General features: G+C 49.0%; 1 protein-coding gene across 2 annotated transcripts; it reads right to left on the bottom strand.

The window, feature by feature from the left end:
* Nucleotides 1-19,630: 19,630 nt before the first annotated feature.
* Nucleotides 19,631-27,413, bottom strand: PSMG3 (proteasome (prosome, macropain) assembly chaperone 3). Of its 2 annotated transcripts, none has more exons than XM_015421116.1 (3): nt 27,353-27,413; nt 22,636-22,866; nt 19,631-20,863 (listed from the first exon to the last, which is right to left on the bottom strand). In XM_015421116.1, the coding sequence occupies exons 2-3, from the start codon at nt 22,849-22,851 to the stop codon at nt 20,711-20,713; spliced, it is 369 nt and encodes a 122-aa protein (XP_015276602.1). In that variant the 5' UTR covers nt 22,852-22,866; nt 27,353-27,413; the 3' UTR covers nt 19,631-20,710. The 2 variants fall into 2 exon arrangements, with proteins under 2 accessions (XP_015276602.1, XP_015276603.1); XM_015421117.1 differs by lacking the exon at nt 27,353-27,413 and adding an exon at nt 26,470-26,528.
* Nucleotides 27,414-27,627: the final 214 nt, after the last annotated feature.

Here is a 27,627-nt window from a genome sequence, read left to right on the forward strand (position 1 = left end):
CTCCCAGATTAGAGTCCGCGCACTTAACCACTACACCAAACCAAGCATGAAGCGCTGGGAGGCAGCCTGGTTAGCCTGGGCCTCTCTGCCCCCCCCCCCCGGTTGGCTGCTGTGGGAAACAGGATGCTGGACTAGATGGACCAGTGGCCTAGGGTTGCCAGCCTGCAGATGAGGACTGGAGATCACCTAGAATAGCAACCGATCTCCAGACAACAGAGATGAGTTCCCTCTGAGAAAATGGCTGCTTTGGAGAATGGATTCTGTGGCATTGTACCCCACAGAGGTCCCTCCCCACCCCAAATCCTGCCCTCTCTGGGCTCCATCCCTAGATCGTCAAGAATTTCCTAACCCAGAGCTGGAAACCCTATTTGTCTGATCCGGCAGGGCTCTTCTGATGGTCTTACAAAGCTATGCATAAGAGCACCAGACCCACCCAAAGAAGTGTTCTGCGACCAGCGCATAGCACATAACTACTTGGACTTCTCCATGCTGCAGTCTTCATGGGGAAAGGGTTTGGGAGAACAAAAACTGAATTCATGCCATTTGCAATGCTCGTTCTCCCCCCACCCCCCTGGAGTCAAGAATAAACATATCAAGCAAAGGAGCATCAGTGGCCACTGTCAACAAGGTCCAGATGGAACACTCTGTCTGGGGCAGGTGATGCTCTGTATTCTTGGTGCTTGGGGGGGGTAACAGTGGGAGGGCTTCTGGAGCTCTGGTCCCACTGGTGGACCTCCCGATGGGCCCCTGGAGAGAGCGTACACACTCTACGTGCAAGGCCTGGGCCCAGGGCTAGTGACCGGTTTCAGCTGTTCATCTTCCCAAACTGAACTTGCATATGACTGAAGCCACAAGAAAAAGAGCCTCTTAAGACCCAATAACAATTTAAAAGCCTAATGCTACCCTTTGTTTCGAGCAGGATAGGCCGTTTCACATACAGATCGACAAATCCCAGGCGCAAGGTCTTCATGGCACCAAGAAATTTGACCATGGCATTAAGATTGTGCCCTTCGTCTCTTAGCTTGGTTGCTTCTGCTTCCAATAGCTTTTACCCAGTCCCCCCTCCACGCTTCAGTCAGAAGGGGGACTCTGTTACCTTTAGATAGGTCCGCCCAGGGGTCATTTCGTAGAAAAAGAGGTGCAGGAGCCCATTAGCATAACTCATTAGCATATGCCACACCCCCTGACATCACCGGAAGCGTGTCAGAAGGCAACACCCACCACTCAGGCTCCACTGGACTGTTTTGGATTGCTAGCTATGGGCAGGGGGGGGCATGCAGATCTGTCCTCGCAGAGGAGGGAGAGCTTGTACCTGAATAAAACTTGGTCTTAAAGGTGCCACTGGACTGTTTTCGACTGGTGGGCCAGGGGGAGCTCTGCAACTTACCTGGCTGCTTCTTGCTCTGACTGAGGGCTGCTGGGAGCAGGGGGTGGGGCTTGTTGCATGTGCCCGCCCCCTGGGCTCTTTACTGCCGGATCTCCGCTCCTGTGCGCTCCTGCAGGAAATGACCCCTGGGTCCGCCCCACCCTATTTGGGAGGGGGCAGATATTCATGTCTTGGAAAGCCAAAATTGAGCACTCCTGTCAACACAATGCAGGCTAAGTAATGGAATCTAGAACCTGAAGATTTTATCTACTGAGATTGTAAAATCTCCTAGGGCTTATTTCTAAATTCACCCTTCAGGTCTAATTTAATTTTTTTTTAACGGTTCTTCAAAAAGGAAGCATTTTGTATCGGTCATGAGATATTTACAGGGTTAAAGGTAAAGGTTGCCCTTGCTTGAAAGCCAGTCAGATTCGACTCTAGGATGCGGTGCTCATCTCTATTCCCAAGCCGAAGATCCAGCGCTGTCCGAAGATCTTTTTGTGGTCATGTGGCCGGCATCACTGAACGGACGCTGTTACCTTCCCACTGAAGTGGTACCTATTTATCTACCTGCTATTTCTTGCTTTCGAACGGCTAGGTTGGCAAGAGCTGGGACCAGAGACGGGAGCCCACTCTGTCATACAGCACTCAGGTCGCGAACTGCTGAACTACCGACCTTCCTGTCTGCAGTTCAGCGTCTTAACCACTTCACTTAACAGGGCTACTCCTATGTTTATACAGCAAGAGACAGAATGGTATAATGGTTTCACATACACCAAATAATGGACTTTGCAACTGGATTTTATTGTGTGAAACAGCAAAACCCACTTCTAAATGATCACTGAAGTGGATTGAAACTGGATTATTTAGCATGTGTGGAAGCACCCTATCAGATGAGTGGCGTCTGGGAAACTCAAGGTCAACTCCCCATGTTGCCATGGAAGCTCACAGGGTGATTTTGGGCCAACCACTTTGTCTCAGCCTAGCCTACCTCACAGGGTTGTTGCTGTCAGGATAAAACAGAAGAGAGGAGATAAAAACAGAAGGCTGTTTGGATCCTGATTGGGGAGAAAAGGGAAGTATAAATCTCTAAATGCTTTGCCATAACTTTAATAAAGTGACGGGGAAAACTGATAAAGGGATTAGAATTCTATGTTGGGGCAGCAACTATTTTAAAAAATACGTCATTAAAATATAAGACGCCTGACGGCTAAAAATGAGTTGAGTTCCTAAATGGTAGCGCAGTCTCCGCACGCCAAAGGAAATTTGTCGAGGCCCAATCTAAATAAATATCCCCTCTCATTTTTCTGCTACAGTTAACAAGCCGCAACCAGACCAATTTTTTTAAAGCACCCAACCGAGCGTGCGTTTTGCTGACCCCCTTGGTTAAACATTGTTCTCTCCGATCAATAAAAGATTTCACGCGGGCTAAGCTAGCAATTAAACCGATCAGAGCTCACAACCCGTGTAATAAGACTTTGTTAGGTAACCCGTCCCTTGCCAAACACCCAGAGGATAAACCTTTTCTCATTCTCCTGATTGTCCAAGAGACGAAATTTTCTTCTGCGGGTTGAGCCGAACATTCGAGATCACCGACTGATGAGGGGAGCTTTGAGTCTTGGAAGCTCATACCTCAAATCTTGTTGGCCTCCAAGCTGCTACTGGACTCAAACCCAGCTTTACCATCAACATCACCACCACCCAGTCAGTGTTCCCTGTAAGCTGAGTTAGTGTGAGCTAGCTCACAGTTTCTTAGCCTCCGGATCACACATTTTTGCCTTAGCTCAGGAAGGAGGGCTCCAGTACAAACTAATTTATGCAGTAGGCAAATTGCTCACTCACAAGTGTAATGCCGGTAGCTCACAAACTAGAATTTTTGCTCACAAGACTCCACAGCTTAGAGGGAGCATTGCCCCCAGTTACCCACCGTTTCCACACACATCCCCTCCAACCAGTTCCTGGCACAAGACAGTGAAGACTTGAAAAGACGACTGCGGAAGGTTAAAGCAGAAATCGCCAGAGCAGGATTGCAGCTGAACATCAAGACGACAAAAAGCATGACCACTGGGGGAATTACACAGCTTTCGGGTTAACGATTTCTATCCTTTGCCGCCGTTGTCAACCAAAAGGGAGACGGCAACCAAGAAATCAGAAGGAGACTGAGATTGGGAAGGGTGGCCATGAAGAAGCGAGAGGGTAGGGATGTGTCGCTGGTGACTGTGATCAAGTTAATTCATGTCACGGTATTCCCCCGTTACCATGTATGGGTGTGAAAGTGGGGCAACGAAGAAAGCAGATTCATTTGAAACGCAGGGTTGGAGGAGAGTTTTATGGCTACCGTGGGCCACCCAAAAGACACATCCAATCAGTGGGTAGGTCAAGTTAAGCCTGAACTCTCCCTAGAAGCTAAATTGACTCCCTAGAAGCTAAATTGGTCACATTATGAGAAGACAAAAGTCACCGGAAAAGACAATAATGCTAAAGACAATAATGCTAAACTGACTCCCTAGAAGCTAAATTGGTCACATTATGAGAAGACAAAAGTCACCGGAAAAGACAATAATGCTAAAGACAATAATGCTAAACTGACTCCCTAGAAGCTAAATTGGTCACATTATAAGACAAAAAGTCGCCGGAAAAGACAATAATGCTAGGAAAAGTTAAAGACAGCAGGAAAAGAGGAAGAACCAACAGGAGATGGATGGGCTCCATCAGGGAAGCCGCGGACCTCAGTTTGCCAGACCTGAGCAAGGGACCCAACAGAAGATGGACTGACTCAATCGAATGGCCCTCCGTCTGCAAGGCCCATGCAAGGCTGTTAAGGATAAGACATTTTGAAGGCTGTTAAATTCACAGCATCACCCTAAGTTGGAAATGGCTTAATGGCACTTAACACACGCGCATGCGTCCCCCTACAAGACCCTTGGCGTAGCTACTTACCCCCCCAAAAAAGCTTTACCATTCGCAAGAGAAGCCCTTTCGACGTGTTCGAGCGGCAAAAAAATACACGGTAGTGGCTAAAAATACTCCACTCCCTGCTCCAGACGTAAAGGGAAAGCGTTGGGGAGAGAGAGATGAACAGACTCAGCTGCTAGGGGGTTGGGTGTTCCTGTCAAAAAGGGCTCTGGGTTCGCCCCACGGGCACCCGCGTTGCGGCAAGGAAGAGAGGCTAAGATTACCAAGACATCAGCTGACCACCAGGGTCTCCAGAGGACCCGATGCGCTGCTGAAGTCAACAACAGGCACTCGTTCGTGGCCACAGGGGAGCTGGCCGTGGAAACAGGTGTCCGAGCCAACCCGGCACACCATGGCACAGCCTACCGGGTAAACATTAACCAGGCCGCAGAGACAACACCACGGAGAAGAATTTTCGCACCTTATCTGCTTCCCTTGTTGACTTTGCGGCCGACCCTTGGAACGCGGACTGAGAGCACGGTGGCCCCTTCCGGTTCGGGGAATTACTGAAAAGTTGTGGGCTGAGCCTGTGGAAGGCAGGGTTTGGGAAGGGGACGGAGTTCCACAGGGATGCGACTCCGTAAGAGATTCTTGGGTTTATCGACGTCATTTACGCCCCCACCTTTCTCCCCAATGGGGACCCAAAGCGGCTTGTGTCTTTCCGCCTCTCCTCCATTTTATCTGCACAACGACACTGTAAGGTAGGTTAGGCTCAGAGTATGTGACTGGCCCGAGCTTCCATGACAGAGCGGGGATTCGAACCTGGGTCTCCCGGATCCTAATCCGCTACACCCCTCCAAAGGAGCCATTTTCTCCAGGTATCCAACGAAGGGAGCTTTGACTCTTGAAAGCTCATACCTGTAAATCTTGTTGATCTCTAAGGAGAAGACGAGATTGGATTTATACCCCACCCTTCACTATCCGAAGGAGTCTCGGAGCGGCCTCCCCCTCCCCACAACAGACACCCTGTGAGGCAGGTGGGGCTGAGAGAGCTCTCAGAAAACTGCTCTTGAGAGAACAGCTCTGAGGGAACGTGACTGACCCAAAGTCACCCCAGCAGCTGCATGTGGAGAAGTGGGGAATCAACCCCAGTTCTCCCAGATTAGACTCCACGCTCTTAACCACAACAGCAAACTGGGTCTCCAAGGTTCTACCAGAATCAAATCCAACTCCTCTACCGCAGAACCAACACTGCTATATACCTATTTCCAGAGGAACTAATCTCTGTCATTAGGAGATGAATTGTAATTCCAGGAGATCTCCAGGCCCCAGCTGGAGGCTGGAAACCCTGATAGAGATAGTTCTTATTTGGAAGCATAAATTCCCCAAATCTATAAAACCTCCTGCTTTGGAATAAAGGAGATCAACAACGATCCACCCGAGTATGAGAGACTCCAAGTTAAAGCAGGATATGGATGCACAGGGAGGCGCCAGGAAGATTGAGCCTCAGTTTCCCAACTGGCAAGTGCAAATTATTCTAATTGTGAACAAATTATTCTATGTTGTGAACACAGGAGGTTGCCATATAGGGAGTGGAGCTGGATCAGCATTACCAACTCTGAACGGCAGACACGACTCCAGGACCTGAAGCAGAGAAAAGTGTCCCCCCCCCCCCCCAAAAAAAAACAACCACTAGCTACCCAAGATCTTTAACGGGGAATACCTGGCTTGAATTAAGGGAGTTACTGCAAACAAATTGCCCCTTTCCCAAAGGACTGCATCAGTACAGAACTTTGGTATTTGGTAAGGCTTGGACCTCTATGCCCTGTTGCTGGACCTCCAGAGGAACTGGTTGGCCACCGTGTAAGATGGGATGCTGAACTAGAAGGACCCTCACTGGTCTGATCCAGCAGGGCTCTCCTGATCTTATCTGGGGAAGGCCTTACCCTTTATGCCCTGTTGTCGGCCCTACAGAGGAACTGGTTGGCCACCGTGTAAGATGGGATGCTGAACTAGAAGGACCCTCACTGGTCTGATCCAGCAGGGCTCTCCTGATCTTATCTGGGGAAGGCCTTACCCTTTATGCCCTGTTGTCGGCCCTACAGAGGAACTGGTTGGCCACTGGTTAGACAGGTAGCTGGACTAGATGGGCCCTCACTGGTCTGACCCAGCAGGGCTCTTCTGATGTTCTTATCAGGGGAAGGCCTCGGCCTCTCTGCCCTGTTGCTGGACCCCCAGAGGAACTGGTTGGCCACTGTGTGAGACAGGATGCTGGACTAGAAGGACCCTCACTGGTCTGAACCAGCAGGTCTCTTCTGATGTTCTTAGGAAGTTATAAGCTACTCTAGGTCGAAAAGGAGGATATCACTAAAGCAACAAAAGACATTTTGCATTTGTGAGAACAATCAATGTTCCAGTCACTAGAATTCAGAGTCAAGGACTCAACGTTCTGCACGAGTTCCAAGCAAGCTTTCCTGGTTTGTTTCCGCCCTAACACAAAACAGCCGCAGAGCTCCATCACTGGCACGCTCTCCCCCGTCAAACTGTAATTAGAAAACTGGTTTTGGGGAGCAAACAAGTGGATCCAGCAAGAACGCACAATGTTTAAAACAAGACAGCATTCCGCCTAGGTCCTTCTCACTCGGTTCCACGACATACTTCCAAAGGAAGCCGGTCCCATTGAGTCCACAGCTTCCCAGAACTCCAGTAAATAAGCACAAGCACATGTTTCCGCGGGCCGCACCCGGAAGGCCTTTGTTTGCCCCGGGCTAAACATGTGCTCCAGGCATACCAGCTTGTCCCATCACCAGCTAGACAGGTTAGCCAGCCATGCGCTATATGCATCTTTCAGTCCCCAATCCCAAGTGGGAGCCAATTGCCAGTCATGGGTGGTAAACATTCCTTGATGAATCAGGCAATGAATCTAAGTTGTCATAGCGCATCATGTGCTAAGGTGGGGCAAGGTGGGTAACCGAGGGAGGGAAAAGGTGGGGCTGGGAGAGTCCCATCGGTCGTCCCCCCCCCGCTTCCCATCCCGCCTCCTCGTCCAGCTCTGATGTCACAGGCAACGCTCCCTCTAAGCTGCGGAGTCTTGTGAGCAAAAATTATCCTTTGTGGGCGACTGGTGTTAAAGTCGGGAGCGAGTGATTTGGCTGCTGCATCGGTTAGTCGGCTCTGGAGCCATCCTTCCTGACAGAAAAAAAGAAGAAACTGTGAAATAACTGCGCTAGAAAATATTTAAATAAGAATCACAATTTTCTTATACAAAAAAGTGTGCAAAAAATCTGCATATATAAATGCACAAAGATAGCTGAAAATGGTGAAATGACGATGACCTCTGGAATGTTCTACTGTTTCGATACTATTCTTCTTCCGAATATGGATGAAAGCAGCAACTCTTAGTCTATTATTTCAACTGGTACGCATCAACAATTTCATTAATTTTCACCGATGTATCATAACATGGTTGCAAGAGATTCTCTGAAAGAACGTTCCTAGGGCGAAGTGCTTGTATAATGCCTATTTTCTAGTGCAGTTATTTCACAATTTCTTCTTTTTTTGGTCTCTTCTGTGACTGTGACCATCATTTTTTGAGCCGTACGCCATCCTTCCTAAGCCAAGACAAAAATGTGTGAGCCAGAGGCTAAAAAGCTGTGAGCTAGCTCACACTAACTCAGCTTAGAGGAAACACTGGCTACACAATGCTCCCGCTAAGCTGTGGAGTCTTGTGAGCAAAAATTCTCCTTTGTGAGCAACTGGCTTTAAAGTCGGGAGCGAGCGATTTGGCTGCTGCATCAATTAGTCGGCTCTGGAGCCCTCCTTCCTGTGCCGAGACAAAAAATCTGTGAGCTGGAGGCTAAGAAACTGTGAGCTGGCTCACACTAACTCAGCTTAGAGGGAAATCACTGGTCACAGGCTCCTCCCCCGCACCTCCCCCGCTTTGTTCCGAGCCTCCGTGCCAGCAAAGGGCTCTTTAACAGCCTCCTCTCCAGTAAGAACAGCAACGGAGGCCTTGGCCAAAGGCCTCCTCTTATGCATCTCAGCCACTGCCCCACCCCCACACACCTGTGAAGCGCCACGATCAAATGGCAGCGAGCACCAATGGGCTCAAGGTACAGCTGCCAGTTCCTGGGTTGGGAAACTGTGGGAGGGTTTTTTTTGGGGGGTGGAGTCTGGGGAGGGAAGGGTCTGGGCAAGTAGGGACGTCAGCAGGGAACTGTGCCATAAGGTCCCCCTTCCAAAGCAGCCATTCAATATGGCTGCCTGCGTTCAGCTGCTGATGAGTTTGCAGCTCAAAGGCCACCTAATTGGCTGGCCCTTCACTGTCAGTGGGGTCCGGCCATAGGGAAGGAATACAACCAGCACCTCTGACCATGTAACGTTAATTACCCACAGCACAATTCCACGGTGGGTGGGTGTGTGTCACAGTTCAGTGGTGGATCATCTGCATGGCACGCATAAAGTCCCCGGTTCAATCCCCGGTGTCTCCAGTTAAAAGAACCAGGCAGGAGGTGATGTGAAAGACCCTCTTCTGCCTCAGACCCTGGAGAGCTGCTGCCAGTCTGAGTAGACAATACTGACCATGATAGACCAAAGGTCAGATTCAGTATAAGGCAGCTTCATATGTTTGGAGAGGGTCTGTGGTAGAGCCTCTGCTTGGCATGCAGAAGGTCCCAGGTTCAATCCCCGGAATTGTCAGTTAAAAAGGACCAGGCTGTAGGAGATGGGAAAGACCTCCGCCTGAGACCCTGAAAGATACAGGTAGGGGCCGTGGCTCAGTGGAAGAGCCTCTGCTTGGCATGCAGAAGGTCCCAGGTTCAATCCCCAGCATCTCCAGTTAAAAAGGACCAGGTAATAGGGGATGGGAAAGACCGCTGCCTGAGACCCTGGAGAGCTGTAAAGAGGGGCTGTGACTCAGTGGAAGAGCCTCTGCTCGGCATGCAGGAGGTCCCAGGTTCAATCCCCGGCATCTCCAATTAAAAAGGACCAGGCAGGAGGTGATGGGAAAGACGTCCGCCTGAGACCCTGGAGAGCTGCTGCCGGTCTGAGCAGACAACACTGACCTGGATAGACCAAGAGTCTGATTCAGTAGAAGGCAACTTAATGTGTCTCCTGTGTGTACCAAGCACCATTAAGCATCACCCGCCTTTCTAGCCATAGTGCTTTCTGCAAGAGAGTGACTCCTTCCCTCCCTCCCTCCCTGCAAGCGTTGAGCACAGAACCCTGGAATTCCACCTGCCCAACTCCTGTGCACTTTTACCTGGGAGTAAGCCTTAGAGCATCAAGCTAGGCTCTGGGAGACCCCAGTTTGAAGCAAGTTCGGAAAACGTGGGCCAGCCTAGCCTACCTCACAAGGCTGTTGGGAGGATAAAAACAAAGGACAGGAAAACAGTATAACCCACAATGCATACTCCTTTGGGGAAGATGAAGAAGAGACTGGATTTATACCCCACCCTTCAGTACCCGAAGGCACCCCAGAGCTGCTTACTGTCCCCTTCCCTTCCTCTCCCGACAATGGACACCCTGTCAGGTAGGCGGGGCTGAGAGAGTTCTGAGAGAACTGCCCTTGAAAGAACAGCTCTGAAAGAACTTGCACCTGACCCAAGGTCACACCAGTGGCTGCATGTGGAGAAGTGGGGAATCAAATAGTTAGGAAGAATGGTTAGGTCAAATATGAAGTACGGAATAAATATTTGCACTTTGTGGAACTCCTGCAGAACGACACCATAGGTTTCCAACTCAGAAATGGGGGGATGCTGAACTTAGATCTCTTCCACACCATCATTTTTGTCACTCCTTTGTCCCTATTGCTTTGGGTCGTCGTCCCCCTCCCCACACACTTTTTCCACATGTGTTTTCCTCCCTCTGGAACTACTAGAGAGAGCAAAACACATTGGGGGAAGATTGAGAAGCGCCTGTGATGTTATACCAGGCCTATCTCTCAAGTTGCCCTGAGTTCAGTTTGCATTTCAAATTGCAAAAATGATATCCTTCTGCACTGCCTGGCTGCAACATCTCTAATGCAAGAAAACATCTGCTCGCTAACGTTGTTATGCACATAGAGACGTGCACCACCTCCACAGCCAAGACAAAAATTATAAAGCGCATTGCTCTGAAGAGCTGGGTTTCAGAATTTTAAGCAGGAAAATAATGCCTAAGACCACACGGAGATAAGAGGGAGGAGGAAGGAGGAGGAGGAAGAGAAGAGATTGGATTTATACCCCGCCCTTCACTACCCAAAGGAATCTCAGAGTGGCTGACAAACTCCTTTCCCTCTCCCTCCCCACAACAGACACCCCGTGAGGCAGGTGGGGCTGAGAGAGCTCTGACAGAAACTGCTCTTTTTCAAGAACAACTCTTGTCAGAACTACGGCTTGCCCAAGGTCATCCAGCCAGGTGCAAGTGGAGGAGTGGGGAATCAAACCCGGTTCTCCCAGATTAGAGCCCACGCACTTAACCATGACACCAAACTGTATATCCACCCCTATGAATTAATGACCTCCAAAATGTCCCATTGTTAACAGCCTTGGTCGGGTCTTGCAAACCGGAGGCCATATATTCCTGGATGGGAGTCCATCCATCTCACATGGGCTCTTCCTCTTTTCCTGCCGCCTTCAACTTCTCCTAGCTCTATTGTCTTTTCCAATGACTCTTGTCTTCTCGTAATGTGACCAAAGTACGATAGCCTCAGTTGAGTCATTTGAGCTTCCAGGCAGAGCTCTGGGTCTCGCTCTTGGGGCACCCAAACTCCCTCCCTCCCCCCAAGTTAACCCTTTTGCTGCCAGAGAGGGCAATATTGCATCTTCACAGCATCCGGTACAGTCACCACAGCTGTCATTAGCAACTGGATTTTCCAGTGCGGACAAAGCGATCCGGCTGTCTGCCGCTGCAACCCAAGTGTGCAAAAATTCAAGGCTTTCGTTTGGGTTGCCAACTGGCCCAGAATGCTCCTACCCTTTAAAAACCAGCTGGACATGGAGGTGGTAATATTCCGGAGCAGGGAAGCCAACTGCATTTCTTTCTGGAATGCGGTCCCCTCACTGTATATCCAACTGGTAAAGACTGGGTTACAGAGCAGGGATGCCAGCCTCCAGGTGGGGCCTGGGGATCTCCTGGAATTACAGCTCATCCCCAGACTCCAGAGATCTGTTCCCCTGGAGAAAAATGGATGCTTTGAAGGGTGGGCTTTATGGAATTGTACCCCACTGAGGTTCAGGGATGCCAGACTCCAGTGGGGACCTGGGGATCCCCTGGAATTAGAGCTCATTTCCAGACTCCAAAGATCAGTTCCCCTGGAGAAAAATGGATGCTTTGGAGGGTGGACTCCACGGCACTGGGCCAGTGTTCCCTCTAAGCTGAGTTAGTGTGAGCTAGCTCAGAGTTTTTTTAGCCTCTGGCGCACACATTTTTGTCTTAGCTCAGGAAGGGATGGCTCCAGAGCAAACTAATTTATGCAGCAGCCAAATCGCTTGCTCACAACTTCAATGCCCATAGCGCACAGAGTGGAATTTTTGCTCACAAGACCCCACAGCTTCGAGGGAGCCTTGCACGGGACTCCTCTGAGGTTATCCCTGTCCTCCCCAGGCTCCACCCCCAAGTATCCAGGAATTTCCCAAACGGAGTTGGCACCCTTCCCCCACCCCCGTCTCCCCTCGGCTGCCAGGGGGCACCTGGCAACCATCCTATGGAGCCGGTCCAGAAACTGGTTGTGCCAGGAGACCGAACAAAGGGGCGCACGAGGGGTTAGAAGGGGGTGCCAGGAACAGAAATGGGGAGGCGGGGAGCCCGCTACGGGGCCGTGGCAAGTCTCGAAAGGGGGCAGGCTTGCTCCCTCAGTGGAAAAAAAAAACAAATCTTGATTTTCATTTGGAAGTTGCCAAACTCTCCCCCCCCGCCCAAGTTTAGCAATTGGAAGTAGCCAAACTTCCCCCCAAGTGGCCCCGGAGCGCCAGCCCGGGAGGCGGCGCCCCGGAGGAACTTCGCCAGGGCTCCTTCCCTCCCAGCCCCACCCGCGGGGTCATCCCGGAGTAACTTACCCCGCTTTGGAGCCGTCGGAGGCGCGCAGGGGCTGGGGCGCACGGCGAGCGCACCTCCTCGGACGCGCAACGCTGGGCCTGGCGCCGCCCGCCGCCGCCTCCTTTCCCAGCCGCCCCGAGAGAGCCCTCCCTCGGCCCGAGCACCACCTGGCCGCCTTCCCCAGAGACTCCTCCTCCTCCTCCTCCTCCAGACGGCCCAGCTCCGGCGGGCGGCCGCCTCCTGCTTTTGTTGCCCGGTCGCCCTGGAGATGGCCCGAAAACGCCCCCGAACCGGTTCCCCCACCCGCCGGCCGGCCGCACCTGGCGCAGGTGTGTGCGCGCGCGGAACGGCACCTGCGGGGGAAGGCCCGGGCCCGGCCGGGCTCCCAGCAGCCACTCTGTGGGGAGGGACCGGCTAAAATTAGCAGCGAGTGATTGAGGCTGGGGAGGGCGGCCCTGAAGAAGATGCCAATTCTCCAGGTGGGGCCTGGGGATCCCCCGGGATTGCAGCTTTGTCTCCCCTGGAGAGAAGGGATGCTTCGAAGGGGATTGCGCCCCATTGGCATTGCGCCCCATTGAGGTCCCTGTCCTGCAGGGATGCCAGCCTCCAGGTGGGGCCTGGGGATCCCCTGGGATTGCAGCTATGTCTCCAGGCCACAGAGAGTAGTTCCCCTGGAGAAAGGGGATGCTTCGAAGGGTGGGTGCCAATGTTCCCTGTAAGCTGAGTTAGTGCGAGCTAGCTCACATTTTTTTCGCCTCCAGCTCACACATTTTTGTCTTAGCTCAGGAGGGAGGGCTCCAGGGCAAGCTAATGTACCCAGTAGCCAAATCACTTGCTCACCACTTTAATGCCAGTACCTCACAATGTAGAATTTTTGCTCACATGACTCCACAGCTTAGAGGGAGCGTTGGTGGGCTCTATGGCATTGCACCCCATTGCGTTCCTATTCTGTAGGGATGCAAGACTCCAGGTGGATTGAAAAGAAGCCAAACAACCGTGATGTATTATGCCAGGAAAAAAGTTCTTCACAGACTTATAAGTTATTTTCCAATATCCAATTTACTAGGAGCAATTAAAACACCGTCAACACCACAATGACCCATGCATTTCCCGTCTCGTTTTGTCCACAAACTTTATCAGAGCGGGCAGTGTTGAAATTCCTATATAATTTAAATCCATTTGGCAAACACTATAGCCATATCTCATCTCATAGTAACATTCATCAAATCCATTAGTCTGATGCAGAACATTATATAGGAATTTCAACGCTCCCCACTCAGATAAAGTTTGTATATGAAACGAGACGTGATATGCGTGGTTCGTTGTGGTGTTGATGGCCTTTGAATTGCTCCTAGTAAATTGGATATTGGAAAAGAACTTACAAGTCTGTGAAGAACTTTTTTTCTGGCATAATAACATCACGGTTGTTTTGCTTCCTTTCAACTTCCATCCTGCCAGTCCGGGGGGAGAAGGACTTCCTTTTGAAGAAGGAGGATTGGATTTTTTAAAAAAATTATATACTTTATTAAAATATAAGACTAGAGGTTAACAGATAACAAACGACAGTAACATATAGCTTGATCAGAGATTACAATATGTTAAACCTTATAAATACTTGGCCACAAAAATAGCACAAATCAAACAGATCTAAAAGATTGTATTTCTACCCCGCCTATCACTTGGAGTTTCAGAGCAGCTTACACTCTCCTTTCCCCTCCCCTCCCCACAACAGGCACCCTGTGAGGTAGGCGGGGCTGAGAGAGCTCTCTCGAGGACTGCCCTTGAGAGAACAGCTCTGACAGAACTTGTAACTGACCCAAGGTCATGCCAGCAGCTGCATGTGGAGCAGTGGGGAATCAAACCCGGTTCTCCCAGATTAGAGTCCACGCTCCTAACCACTACACCAAACTTGCCAACTGCTGGAAAACTCTATGGCCCTCCACAAACCCTGCCCTTTCCTGGATCCACCCCCAAATCTCCAGGTATTTTCCAACCCATACCTGGCAACCCTGTTTCAATCTCCTTTCCCTTCCCGTCCCCACAACAGACACCCTGTGAGGTAGGGTGGGGCTGAGAGAGCTCTCTCGAGGACTGCCCTTGAGAGAACAGCTCTGAGAGAACTTGTGACTGACCCAAGGTCATGCCAGCAGCTGCATGTGGAGCAGTGGGGAATCAAACCCAGTTCTCCAGATTAGAGTCTGCCGCTCTTAACCGCTCCATCAAACTACCAGCTCTCTTTCTCATCGCCAGTGATTGATTTACAAGGGACCCAAACGCCTCTGCTTGCTCTTTTCCATCCATTTGAGGTTTTTCTCTGGTGCCCCCCACATCGCAGACTGGTGGCAGGTGGTACCAGGCACATGATTACCTCTACGATAACAGAAGCAACAGGGAACTCGTATCTTATCATCCCTTTTTGTCCTTATGGATGATTAATCCCACTCCCTTTCCTTCCTCCTGCGTGAAGATTGTTCCAGGGAGGAGTCAAACTTGCTGTTCCAGTTTGCACAGTTGGGTACTATTTTTTGGGGGAAGGAGCAAGTGCCTGTTTGGTCGCCTGACCGAACTTCTCATTTTAAAAATCCATCCTTCTAGCTCTCGTGGTTGATTTATTCAAAAAATTTAACATGCCCACTTTTTTCTGGAGCATCTCAGGACCGTAGAAAAAACCATTTGACAAAACATTAAAAATAACAGATGTGAAAAAGCAAATCTAAGGGTGGCCATAAGCTCATTGGTGGAGCATCTGCTTGGCATGCAGAAGGTCCCAGGTTCAGTCCCCAGGATCCCAGTTAAAAGGACCAGGCAGGAGGTGATGGGAAAGACCTCCGCCTGAGACCCTGGAAGAGCACCTGCTTGGCATGCAGAAGGTCTCAGGTTCAATCCCTGGCATCTCCAGTTAAAAAAGACCAGGCAGGAGGGGATGTGAAAGACCTCACCCTGAGACCCTGGAGAGCTGTCAAGAGGGGCCGTGGCTCAGTGGAAGAGCACCTGCTTGGCATGCAGAAGGTCTCAGGTTCAATCCCTGGCCTCTCCAGTTAAAAGGACCAGGCAAGAGGTGATGGGAAAGACCTTGCTTGGCCTGAGACCCTGAAGGATATGGGGAGGTGCCATGGCTCAGTGGTGGAGCCTCTGCTTGGCATGCAGGAGGTCCCAGGTTCAATCCCCAGCATCTCCAGTTAAAAGGATTAAGTAGTGAGGTGAAGTGAAAGATTTGGTGGCATTTATTCCCTGACAGGGGACCTGCAGAGGCATTTGGTACAGAGTGCAGACAGCTGTCAAATTGCTAAAGATCAAAAGAACTGGGAGTCGCCAACACATCCCAAGCACTTGCAGTTGGAGCAAAGGCACATCTAAATGGCAAAAATGGAAAGACGATATTGGATGTTCCAGACTTCTGTGCAATTTCGTTTCTGCTCCTACCGCACAAAATATATGGACCTACAAGCATTTCCCCCACCACAGAAGGGCTGTAGGACTGGCCGAAAGACAAGCAGAAGTACATTGGAAGCACAAACAGATCGATGCGCCTCTTCCAGTGTGGCACACCAATCCCCTCTGAATTACTGGTAAGTGCTAATGGATATTTAGGTATACCTAATTTTTCTCCAGGCAGCATTCAAGTGTAATCTACAGCAATGCCATAACACATGTGAAACTGTCTGAAACCGAATCAGACCTTTGGTCCTTCGGAGTCGGTATTGTCTACTCAGACTGGCAGCCGCTCTCTGGGGTCCCAGGCGAAGAGGCCCTGGCTCAGTGGTAGAGCTTTCTACTGAGGACATTTTGGCTCACACTAATTGGTTACAGCATCACTTTCTGGACCACAATTTCTGGACACACCAAACACCATTTACCACCTGTGTATATGCACTGCACAGAGGATTTAATCTTAAGAGGCCTCATGAACATTCCTGTCCTGTGTCTATTAATTTCGTTTTTGTACCTTCCTTTTTTGGTCCACTATTGACATATTCTTCATTATTTCTTTGTAACATGTGCCTATACAAACCTGATTATTTGACCTTTGAAGAAGGCCTGATTCGGCTGAAACGAAGAGAACTGTTTCTCGGAAGCTTATGCTACAATAAAGTTTGTTAGTCTTAACTCGTGGGCACTCCATGAAATCGCTGAGCAGTTGGGTTAGAACGGATAAAAGGAAGTCCTTCTTCACCCAAAGAGTGATGAACACATGGAGTTCACTGCCACAGGAGGTGGTGGCGGCTACAAGCATGGACGGCTTCAAGAGGGCATTAAAAAAACCAAAGTGGAACCTATTTATCTACTTGCAATTTCTTGCTTTCAAACTGCTAGGTTGGCAGGAGCTGGAACTAGAGATGGGAGCTCACTCCGTCACGCGGCACCCGGGTCTCGAACTGCTGAACTACTGTCCTTCTACAGCCTGCAGTTCAGCGTCTTAACCACTTGAGCCACCGCAGCTAACTAAAATATCTTTTACTGGCCTACTGACCTTTTACTGTTTTTGAAGAACTACTGCCAGATGAACAGATTCCCTCAACGAGGCCTGCTGGGCAGAACGCGTAGGGAATTTCTGGAAATTTAACAGAGTCATAAAATTGGCCTTGGCCTTCCTTTGTATCTCCTGTGACTGGTGCAGTTCTTCGTCTTCTTGTTCCCAAGAGCTTATACCCTAAAAATCTTAGAATCAGAAAAATAAACTTGCCCAATATGCAGCGATGGCGAAATTAACCACTTATTTGAGAAACAGAACGGTTACGAAATTTGCAGAGAGACGGAGGGTGTACTAATACGCAAGGAGGAGACAAACTTAGATGGAGAAGCGGTTTAAAATAATGCACCTAAATGCGCTGCACTGAAGGAGCAGAAGGATCAGTTCTAAATGTAAATATGTTGAATATAAATGTATGTAAGGAATTGGGTCTGGGGGAGAAATATTTCTCGTTTTGTATTATAAGATTCCCTTATGTATTTTTGTTACATTACCTATTTGCCAAAAGTGATAGAGAGTATGCAGAACTGAGGATGCGGCAATGGTGAAATTAAGAATGCGGTTGAGAAACAGATTAGTTACGAAATCTGAAATGGAAAATGTTGAACAGAAATTTTGTTATATTTTACAGTGTCCCAAAAACCTTTCAACAGTGGGAGGGCTTCTGGAGTTCTGGCCCCACTGCTGGACCTCCTGATGGGACCTGGTATTTTTGGCCACTGTGTGACAGAGTGTTGGACTGGATGGGCCTTTTGCCTGATCCAACATTGGCTTCTCTTACGTTCTTATGAAGGGGGTGTGGGGGAGAAATGTTTCCTATTCCTTATGTTTTGTTATATATAATCACCTTTTGACATATATAATTACACAATATGTACTCATTTTTCCTTTTCTGTATTTTCTTTTTATTATCTCGGTTCCCCCCCAAAAATAATATACATACATACATACACCCCCCCCCAAAATCACCCCCACCTTATACCCTGAAAATCTTGTCACTCTTTAAAGCACTACCAGACTCAAACCTCGCTATTTTCAAGGAACTTCTAACATGGGAATGATCCCCGAAACACAGCCTTCTTCCTGCAGTCTGAAGTGCATATCAGTGTGGTGTAGCTGTGTTAGATCAGAATCTCAGAGCTCTGGGTTCGAATCCCCACTCTGCCCTGAAAACCTGCTAGGTGACCATGGGTCAGTCGCTCTCTCCTGCCCTCAGAGGGTTGTTGAGAGGATAAAACAGAGGTGCACAAAATGGGGCGCACTGTTCTGATTTCACCAGAAGGTTGAGCACAAGGAAGGGATCACAAGGAAACACTGTGATAAAAATAACATTTAATAATTCATGTGAACATCAATATGTATATCTCTTCAAACATGACAATTTTGCTTAGGAAATTCTGACATATTCAAGGAAAAGTCCAACATCATGATATCCTCCATGAGCACCCAGTTTTATACTCATTTCATTAGTCTTCCTCAGGAGTAATCCTCTAAGGTTGGAAGGTGTAAACCCCTTGATACAGCTTAACTTCTTTTGAATGCCGTTTAACTTCTTTTTTACTGTCTTGCAATTATTGCAGCTGAAATCCTTTTTCAAAATATCCTAAAACAAACATGGTTATTGAGATTGGAAAGAGACATGCAGTTGAATGGAATATAGCATTGTAATAATTTTTAAATGATTTTAAACTTACTTCCAAGTTCCATTAGGAGCAAGCCAATTTAATTTCTAGAAGTAGCAGCCAGCCCACTATTTTTATCTGGCTAGAAGCCTTTTTATATTCGAATTGGCTGGCAATTGCTTTCTCTCTCATGTGGCTGGCTTTCTCTCTCATGATGTTCACATGAATTATTAAATGTTATTTTTATCACAGTGTTTCCTTGTTTTTTGGTATTCACCAGAAGGTTGGCAGGATAAAATGGTACCATATCAATAAATGGGGTGCCTTTGCCTGAGATTTTAGTAGGTGGCCTAAGTCAAGTTGCTAACTCTCAAGAGCACCTGTCTGCAATATTGAGATAACATTGGCCTTCTTTGAAGGGGTGTTGTGGAGACTGCTAAGGCAACAGGCAGCTCAATAGTCTCATCCCTGTAGAAATGTAAATGGAGTTCCCTCCCCTATCAACTTTATTCCCCCAGCATTTTTTTCCAGTTGAAAAACCCTCAAAGTAAACTGTCTTACAAAACATTTCCTTTCTGCTGACCTAGTAAAACGCTTCAAGATAAGGGTATAAAATACTGCTTTAGCCACACTTGATCCCTTCAATATGTTAACAACTAGGTAAGACAATCTGTGGTATTAGGGATAGATCACGATGGGTAGCCATGTTAGTCTGTCTGTAGCAGCAGTTAAGATGCTGAACTGCAGACCGGAAAGTCGGTAGTTCAGCAGTTCAAGACCCGAGTTGCCGCGTGACGGACTGAGCTCCCGTCTCTGGCCCCAGCTCCTGTCAACCTAGCAGTTCGAAAGCAAGAGATTGCAAGTAGATAAATAGGTACCGCTTCGGTGGGAAGGGAACAGCATTCCATGCGCCTCAGTGTCTAGTCATGCCAGCTACATGACCACGGAGACGTCTTCGGACAGTGCTGGCTCTTCGGCTTGGAAACGGAGATGAACCTAGAGTCGGATTCGACTGGCTTTCGGGAGACTCTTATCTGAAGAAGTGGGCAGTGACTCCCGAAAGCCCTGCCACAAATGTTAGTCTTTAAGGTGCTACTGGACTCTTACTCTTTTCTATGGAATTAGGGAAAATTGTCCCTCTCCTGGTATCAGGAGTTACAAGTGCCAGAAGGGAAAGCGTGTCTGTCAATAAGGCAAAAGGGGAAAGAATCGGGAAACAAAAAGACAACTTAATCTTTTTTATTTGATAACACCCCTTTATTGAATAGAGGCTAACAGAGGTACACTGATGTCAACTTAGAACATTTCCAGAAAAAAACAGTTTTTTCCTTAATAACCAAAAAACACTTATCCCCTTTCGAAGACCGGTCACATCTTCTCCAACACGACCTGAAATGCCTCTTTTAACCATGTCATGGGGACTGAACTCCAAGTGTCCTATATGCAGCAGGCAAAAAGATATTCCCTAACACGTTCGATCAGTGCTTTCCCCATAGCGTGTCAAACGCTACGTCTCCCAGCCGGCAGGTTTGAATCTTGTTCCCTTTTTTCCCCCTTGGGACGTAAGCTGGGATCCAAAGAGCGTTTGGGGCCCACCAGAGGGGATGAGTCCCAAACAGAGGAGTCCCCGTTTATTTCCAAAATCACAGCTCTTCGCACTTCTGTTTGAGAGCTTCCCAAACTTACCACGGGGCAATTCAGCAGGCAAAAGAGCCCATTTTGGGGGAAAGAGAGGGCAGAGAAAGAGGTAAAAAGCATGTTGGAAGCGAAGGATTCGGTTTCTCAGTCCTGGCCGTGGCTTTCTGGAAACGGCTTTGCATCCACGGCAGAAAGAGGAATTTTTTTTAAAAAAAATGAACAGAAACTTCCACACCCTTTCCAAAACTCCCTGGGTCTGATCCAGCCAGAATTCATCACTTTTACACACTTACTGAGCGACAGGCCCCACTCCGCTCACTAGGACCTATTTGCAAGACACGAAGCTGCAAGTCCCGTTGCCCCCCCACCCCGAGAGAGCTCGCCGATGGAAATCCACAGGACTTTAGAGTGCTTAAGGACGGCTGGATCGTGTACTTCTCAAAAGGGAAATTAAAGGACAAGAGGGTTTTTAAAAAACCAAATCGGCGCTTACAAAGGAAAACAAAGTTCCAGGCGGCAGATGACATTTTCATCTCTGTCTTGAAAATGGCATTTGAGCTCAACAGGGTCGTATCAGGATTCGATGCTCCTCCCCTACCGCATAGCCAAGACAGTTGGGTCAGATCCACAAGGGTCAAAGTCTACCTCCCAGAGGTGGCTGACTCAGCCAGGGTAAATTCCCTCCATGCCGGCAGCGCGTGCTCACCACACCCTGCACCTCTGGATCACCTCCCGCAAAGTCCGAATGCCCTCGACGCTTTTGTCCTTCAAGGCCATGGCGAGGAGGACGGGCTTGTTCCCGGCTTCCTGAGAGATTGACGCCACCAGATGCTTGGCACAGATGTGGACGAGAGGCTGGAGACCAAAAGAAACAGCCCGTCAGAGGAGGCATCTCCCAAGCCGGGTCGGATCCTGCTCCACAGCCAAGACCCCTGAGCGTTGTTCTCCCACCTAACCCCGGAATATTATGGCCACCAGCGTATGAAACGGGCAGCAAGGACATGCTCAGAGGCCTTGTTTTCACGACACCGCCTCACAGGTTCTGTGACTGCTTGGAAAGGTGTCCTACAGTGATGGGGATGGACTAGGGAATGTTTTAATTCAGACCAGATTCTCATAAGCAGCAGATTGAGAACATATTGAGGTCTTTGTCAGGTTGTTCTCTGAGGGTTTTCTTTTGTTTAATTTGCAAAAATAGTACTGCACGATTGGAGAGTTCCCTAGGTATAAACTGTCCTCCACATTCCATCCCTTCTAGGCTATATTTAGTCCTCATCAAGCTACTTTCTGATATTCACTGCCCTCAACATTCCTTCCCTTCTGGGACATATTTATTCCTCATCAGGTTCCTTTCTGATATTCAACTGCCCTCAACAGTCCTTCATTCTGAGGCATATATAGTCCTCATCAGGCTCCTTTCTGATATTCAACTGCCCTCATACAGTCCTTCCCTTCTGGGCCATATTTATTCCCCCAGCAGGCTACTTTCTGATAGTCAACTGCACTCAATATTCCTTCCATTCTTGGGCACATTTAGTCCTCATCAGGCTACTTTTTGAAGGTTTGTTTTTCTTTTGGTTAACATAAGAGAGCTATCTAAGCAGGCCTCCTCAGAAGCGTCCCATTTTATTTCAGTGGGGCTTCCTCCCATGAAAGTGTTCTTAGGATGGCAGCTATGCTCTCGTATTTTTCTGCATACCTGGGGAACCTCTTGCAACCTTTTAACTTTAACTGGGTAGTTAATCTAGTTCAGTGGCTTTTGCAGTGGTTTCTTTTGAACATTCAGATACTACCTCCGCTAAGAACCTGCTCAGCGCATCTTGCAAGTGAAAATTCTATACAACCCACCATTAACAACATTAAACATTAACAAGCTATTTAAAAACCCTGTCACACATATGCAGACCTTTATTGGCATATAAAAAAAAAACCAGTCAAAGGACAAAAAAATTAGCATCCTAAACGGATAACAGTCCTCAGGCTAGATGAAGATGGTAAAAACAGTTTTAAAAAGATCACAGTCTTCATTTAAAAACCTGGATGGAAATAAATATTTCAGACTGGCCCGTAAAGGAGAACAAGGGAGGTGCCAGGCATGCTCCAAGGGAGACAGCATTTCACACAGACGAGGTGCCACCACTGAAAATGCCCCGTCTTTGGTCGTCACCCACCTTCTCTTCTGTGGGGCCACAGTAAGCAGGGCTTATGAGGAGGACTTTACCTGCAATCCCACTTCCCCCCAGTATCTTAGCTCCTATTTTGGATTTCTCACCAATTCATGGACTCCAAACCTGGATAGCCCAGGCTAGCCTAATCCCGTCAGATCTAGGAAGCTAAGCAGGTTCAGCCCTAGCTAGTATTTGGAAGAGCGACCTCCAAGGAATACCAGGGTCGTGACACAGAGGCAAGCACTGACAAACCACCTCTGAAATGTCTCTTGCCTTGAACACAAGTCTAGCTCGCCACCTAGTAATGCTAAAAGAGCTAGAACTTCTGGCTGCTAGGCAATCTTAGGCTCTCCTGGCTGTTCTACACACAATGCCATACAATGATTAATTAATTAATTAACCAATCCATGGGGTCTCTACTCCCCCCCCCCCAAATGGATCATCTGCTTCTGGGCTTACCTCATCCTTGCCGAGGAGGACTTTGGTGGTGATCAACGGCTTGCTGACGCCATCGGCCACCACGTCAGGCTCCACCGAGACGAGGGTGCCCATCTTCCCATACTGCGTCACCACCACGAGGAGGGTGTTGGCGAAGGCCGTGCACACCACTTCCGTCCGGATGCCCTGCACCACCTCCTCGGTCTGCTTCGAGTCCAGAATGGGTTTGGTGGCCATGGTGGCAGCTGCTAGCTGTCGAAGGAGAGTGCAAAGGATGCGCATGAAAAACTGCACCGCCAAGTCCAGTGTTCCCTCTAAGCTGAGTTAGTGTGCACTAGCTCACTGTTTTTTAGCCTCCGGCTCACACCTTTTTTTGCCTTAGCTCAGGTAGGATGTGGCTCCAGAGCAAACTAATTTATGGAGTAGCCAAATCGCTCGCTCACGACTTTAGTGTCAGAAGCTCACAAAGTAGAATTTTTGCTCACAAGACCCCACAGCTTAGAGGGAGCGTTGCCGGCTATTCTGATCTCATCAGACCTCAGAAGCCAAGCAGGGTCGGCCATGGCCAGTACTTGTGGGACACAACCAAGGAAGTCTAGGGTTGGTACGCAGAGGCAGGCTATGGTGAACCAGCTCTGTGCCTCTTCCCCCCTGACCCGGATGTCCCAGGCTAGCCTGATCTCATCAGACCTCAGAAGCTAAGCGGGATCAGCCTTGGTTACCCCTTTGATGGGAGACCAGCAATGAAGTCCAGGGTTGCTACGCAGAGGCAGGCAATGGCAAACATTAGCTCAACTATGCCTAGAGATGTGAAGGCCCGGAAAAAACCCGGAAAAATGTGGAAAAAAAAGTTTTTCCCCTGAAGCCTTTTTGTTTTTTTCCGAAAAATTGGAAAAATTGAAAAAAGAAAATAAAAGAAAAAAAATTGATTATGGAACGTTTTATTTTAACATGATGAATAAAATATTTTAAGACAAGGTGTTCAAATATTTTCCAAATCATTTCTTATATATATATATATATATGGTATGAGATTGATCTAATTTTTGTGCACTGAGGACAAGCAAGTCCTAGGTTACAAACTGAACTCTCCAATGCAAGAACAAGATGCATTTCTTCCTTTAGGAGGTGCGATTGTCAGAAGAAAATAAAAAAGTTTCAGTTTTGTTTTTACATGTGGATGGGTATTCTGTTTGTAATAATTTGGATACACTATATTTTTAATATGCTAGTTGTGATAATTTCATGCCAAGTAAAAATGTCCATAGTTATATTTTATGTTCCTAAAGTAACAGAATGACTTTCAATCTGGAAAAGAAAAAAGAAATGCTAATGTAGCATTTTTTTCAATGTTTCCGAAAATTTCCGTTTTTTTCCGAGCTTCAAAATTTCCGGAAATTTTACATCTCTAACTATGCCCTGACCAGAGTGACTCAGGCTAGCCTGATCTCGTCAGATCTCAGAAGCTAAGCCGGGTTAGGACCTAGTTAGCGCTTGAGCAGGAGACCTCCAAGGACGTCTGGGTTTACTACGCTGAGGCAGCAATGGCAAGCCGTCTCTCTTCATCTCTTGACTTGAAAACATGGTCGCCATAAGTCAGGCTGTGACTTTATGGCACTTTACACACACAGTGGGGAGTCCTACCAGCACACTTTCCTACGGGCCAGGAACTTCCTTTCAACAAATTAAAAAGTATGCTGACAATTCCAGAGAGGACTTCGAATTTCTCAGAGAAGGCCTTCTCCTATCCATCAGAGATACACCATGGTGGGCTCCAGAAGGCAGGCGTTCTCTATCAGAGCTGGGTTAGAACCCGCTTGGCAGAGTTTTCCCCATCACCCAGGGCCGCAGCATAACTACAGATGACTGGTATGTCAATGCCTGCCAACCTCCAGGTGGGCTATCAAACACAAGGACCACGGTGTAAAGACGGAACTGCCAAAACTATAAAGGTTTCCCTTGCTCGAAAGCCAGTCAGATCCGACTCAAGGGTTGCAATGCTCATCTCCATTTCCAAGCTGAAGAGCCAGCGCTGTCCGAAGATTTCTCCGTGGTCATGTGGCCGGCATGACTAGACGCCGAGGCGCACAGGATGCTGTTACCTTCCCACTGCAGCAGTACCTATTATCTACTTGCAATCTCTTGCTTTCGAACTGCTAGGTTGGCAGGAGCTGGGGCCAGAGACGGGAGCTCACTCCGTCACGCGGCACTCGGGTCTCGAACTGCCGAGCTACAGACCTTTCAGTCTGCAGCTCAGCGTCTTAACCTCTGAGCCACCGCGGTCTGTCAAAACTATAGCACCATGTAAATATTATAAAATGTATACACTTGGTCTTTAGATATTTTTTGTACTTACTTTTCCATAAACAAATATATAGTAAACTGTTTATAAATACAAAGAAATATTTTTGCATGCAGAATGTCAATTACATGAACAGTAGCTTTCTTTCAAAGGTCTCTCATATGATTTATAACAAGAACTGAAATCTTGAAACCAGCCAAAAGACTACAAACAAATCTTAGAAGTCTTGAAGACAGCAAAAGAACTGCAAGGCTACAAGAACAGGTATAACCTCATTTCTGACGCCTTCTCCAGGTCTTACAGCATCAAAATTGAGTGCATATTTTTAGAATTATATGCATTCAATTTTGATGCTATAAGACCTGAAGAAGGCGTCAGAAACGAGGTTACACCAGTTCTCGTAGCCTTGAAGTTCTTTTGCGGTCTTCAAGGCGTCTAAGATTTGTTTGTAGTCTTTTGGCTGGTTTCAAGACTTCAGCTCTTATAATCATATGAGATATCTTTGAAAGAAAGTTACTGTTCATGTAATTGACATTCTGTATACAAAAATCTATCTTTGGATTTATAAACAGTTTACTATATATTTGTTTATGGAACTATAAGTACAAAAACATCTAAAGTCCGACTGTATATATTTTATAATATTTACACAGTGCTATTGTTAAGCAAGAAATTGCAAGTAGATAAATAGGTACTGCTTCAGTGGGAAGGTAACAGCGTTCCGTGCGCCTCGGCGTCGAGTCATGCCGACCACATGACCACGGAGAAGTCTTCGGACAGCGCTGGCTCTTCGGCTTGGAAACGGAGATGAGCATTGCAACCCTCGAGTCAAAACATTTTGACAGTTCAACTTCCAGTTGGGGCCTGGAGATCTCCCAGATTTCCAAACTGGTCTACAGGGATCAGTTTCCCTGGAGGAAATGGCAGTTTTGGAGGACAGAGTCTACCGCATTACACCACTCTGAGGTCCCTCCCCGAAACGCCAACCTCCCCAACTTCCACCCCCCAAACCTCCAGGAATTTCCCAGCCCAAAGCTGGCAACCCAAGCACAGTCTCCCACCTAGGGTTACCAGTCTCCATGCGGCAGCCGGAGATCTCCCAGAATTAACTAGTCTCCTGAGATCAGTTCCCCTGGAGAAAATGGCTGCCTTGGGAGGCGGAGTCTATTGCATGGTACCCCAGCTGAGGCCCCTCCCCTCCCCAAGGCCCTCCCTGTCCTCCCCAGGCTCCACCCCCAAAACTTCCAGGTATTTCCCAACCCAGAGCCAGCAACCAGGTTTCCTCTCTGCATCACTAACCAACAGGTCAGCCACTTGTTTAACTTCCATATGATTGCAATGTAGGTTGCCAGCCTCCAGGTGGTGCCTGGAGATCCCCCGCTACAACAACTGATCTCCAGGCGGAAAGAGACCACTTCACCTGGGGAAAATGGCTGCTTTGGAAGGTGGGCTCTACGGCACTGAAGCCCCTCCCCTCCCCCAAATCCTCCCCTCCTTGGGTTCTACCCCCCCAAATCTTCAGGTATTTCCCAATCCAGAGCTGGGAACCCTACTGTTGGGGCAGCCGATCCCCGTCTGCGCAGGCGCACGGAAAGTCTTCAGAGAAGGAGCCGCACCGGTGGAACTCCTGCCTGCCAGCCACTTCTCAGAGGCGCAGGTGCCTTGCAAGGAGGAGTCAGCTCCGCGCTACGGGTCAGGCGAGCTGGAAGGCAGCTCCTGTTTGGAAAGATGTCCATTTCACGACCCCCCACCCCCTATATGGAGCACGCGCATCTCCCAGCTTAAAGCGAAAGGCGAAGCAAGCAAGGGGAGCCGCTGGCCTTGCGTTTTGCACTGCGCATGTGCGGGAAGCCTTGCTTGCTTCGCCCCCGGGACTTTCCCGCGCCCCCAGTGCAAAAATGCAAGCCAGATGTTTTTTTTTGGGGGGGGAGGCGTCCCGCATACTAGCCCAACGCAAGCCCCTGGGCTTTCTGCGCGCGCGCCGTGCAACATCTGCAAGTTGTTTGGGATGCCAGCCTCCCGTCGGGACCTGGGGATCCCCCCCCCTTCCCCGGACTCACAGCTCCGCTCCAGACAACAGAGACCCGTTTCCCCGCAGCAAAGGGATGCTTCGGGAGGCGGGCTCCGTGGCGTTGGGCTCCACAGAGGCTCCATCTGAAAAACCTTCGCGACTTTCCCATCCTGGATCTGGTAACCCTTCCCCCCCACCACCACCCGCAACGTCTTCGGACAGCGCTGGCTCTTCGGCTGGGAAACGGAGATGAGCACCGCAACCCTAGAGTCGGATTCGACTGGCTTTCGAGCAAGGGAGACCTTTACTTTTAAAGTCACCCCATGCCAGCGTGCAAGAGGCCGGCCTCTTTCCGGCTCTCCAACGTGTGGGGGGAATTTCTCTGCACCCCTGCCCGGGAGGGAGGAGGCCGGAGAGGTGCTTACCGCCGCGGGGAACCGGCCTACAGCGCAGGGAGAGGGCCAGATCCGGCTCCGGGAGTCTCCGCCTCTTCCTCCCGTTTGCAATGCGAGGGCGGAGCTCCCAGGGGGGAGGGGAGGGGAGGGGAGGGGAGGGCCGGTCCTTCCCCCCGCCCAGGCAGGGAGCCTGACGGAATGCATCGCTCTCAGCGGGGATGTACTAAAAGGAAGGACAGGATTGCCCATTGGAAACAATGGGAGACGCTGGAAGGCCCGTTGGAAATAATGGGAGCCAGGAATGC

This window comes from Gekko japonicus, unplaced genomic scaffold, assembly GCF_001447785.1.
Source record: "Gekko japonicus isolate JY-2015 unplaced genomic scaffold, Gekko_japonicus_V1.1 scaffold13, whole genome shotgun sequence".
Classification (NCBI taxonomy): Eukaryota; Metazoa; Chordata; class Lepidosauria; order Squamata; family Gekkonidae; genus Gekko; species Gekko japonicus.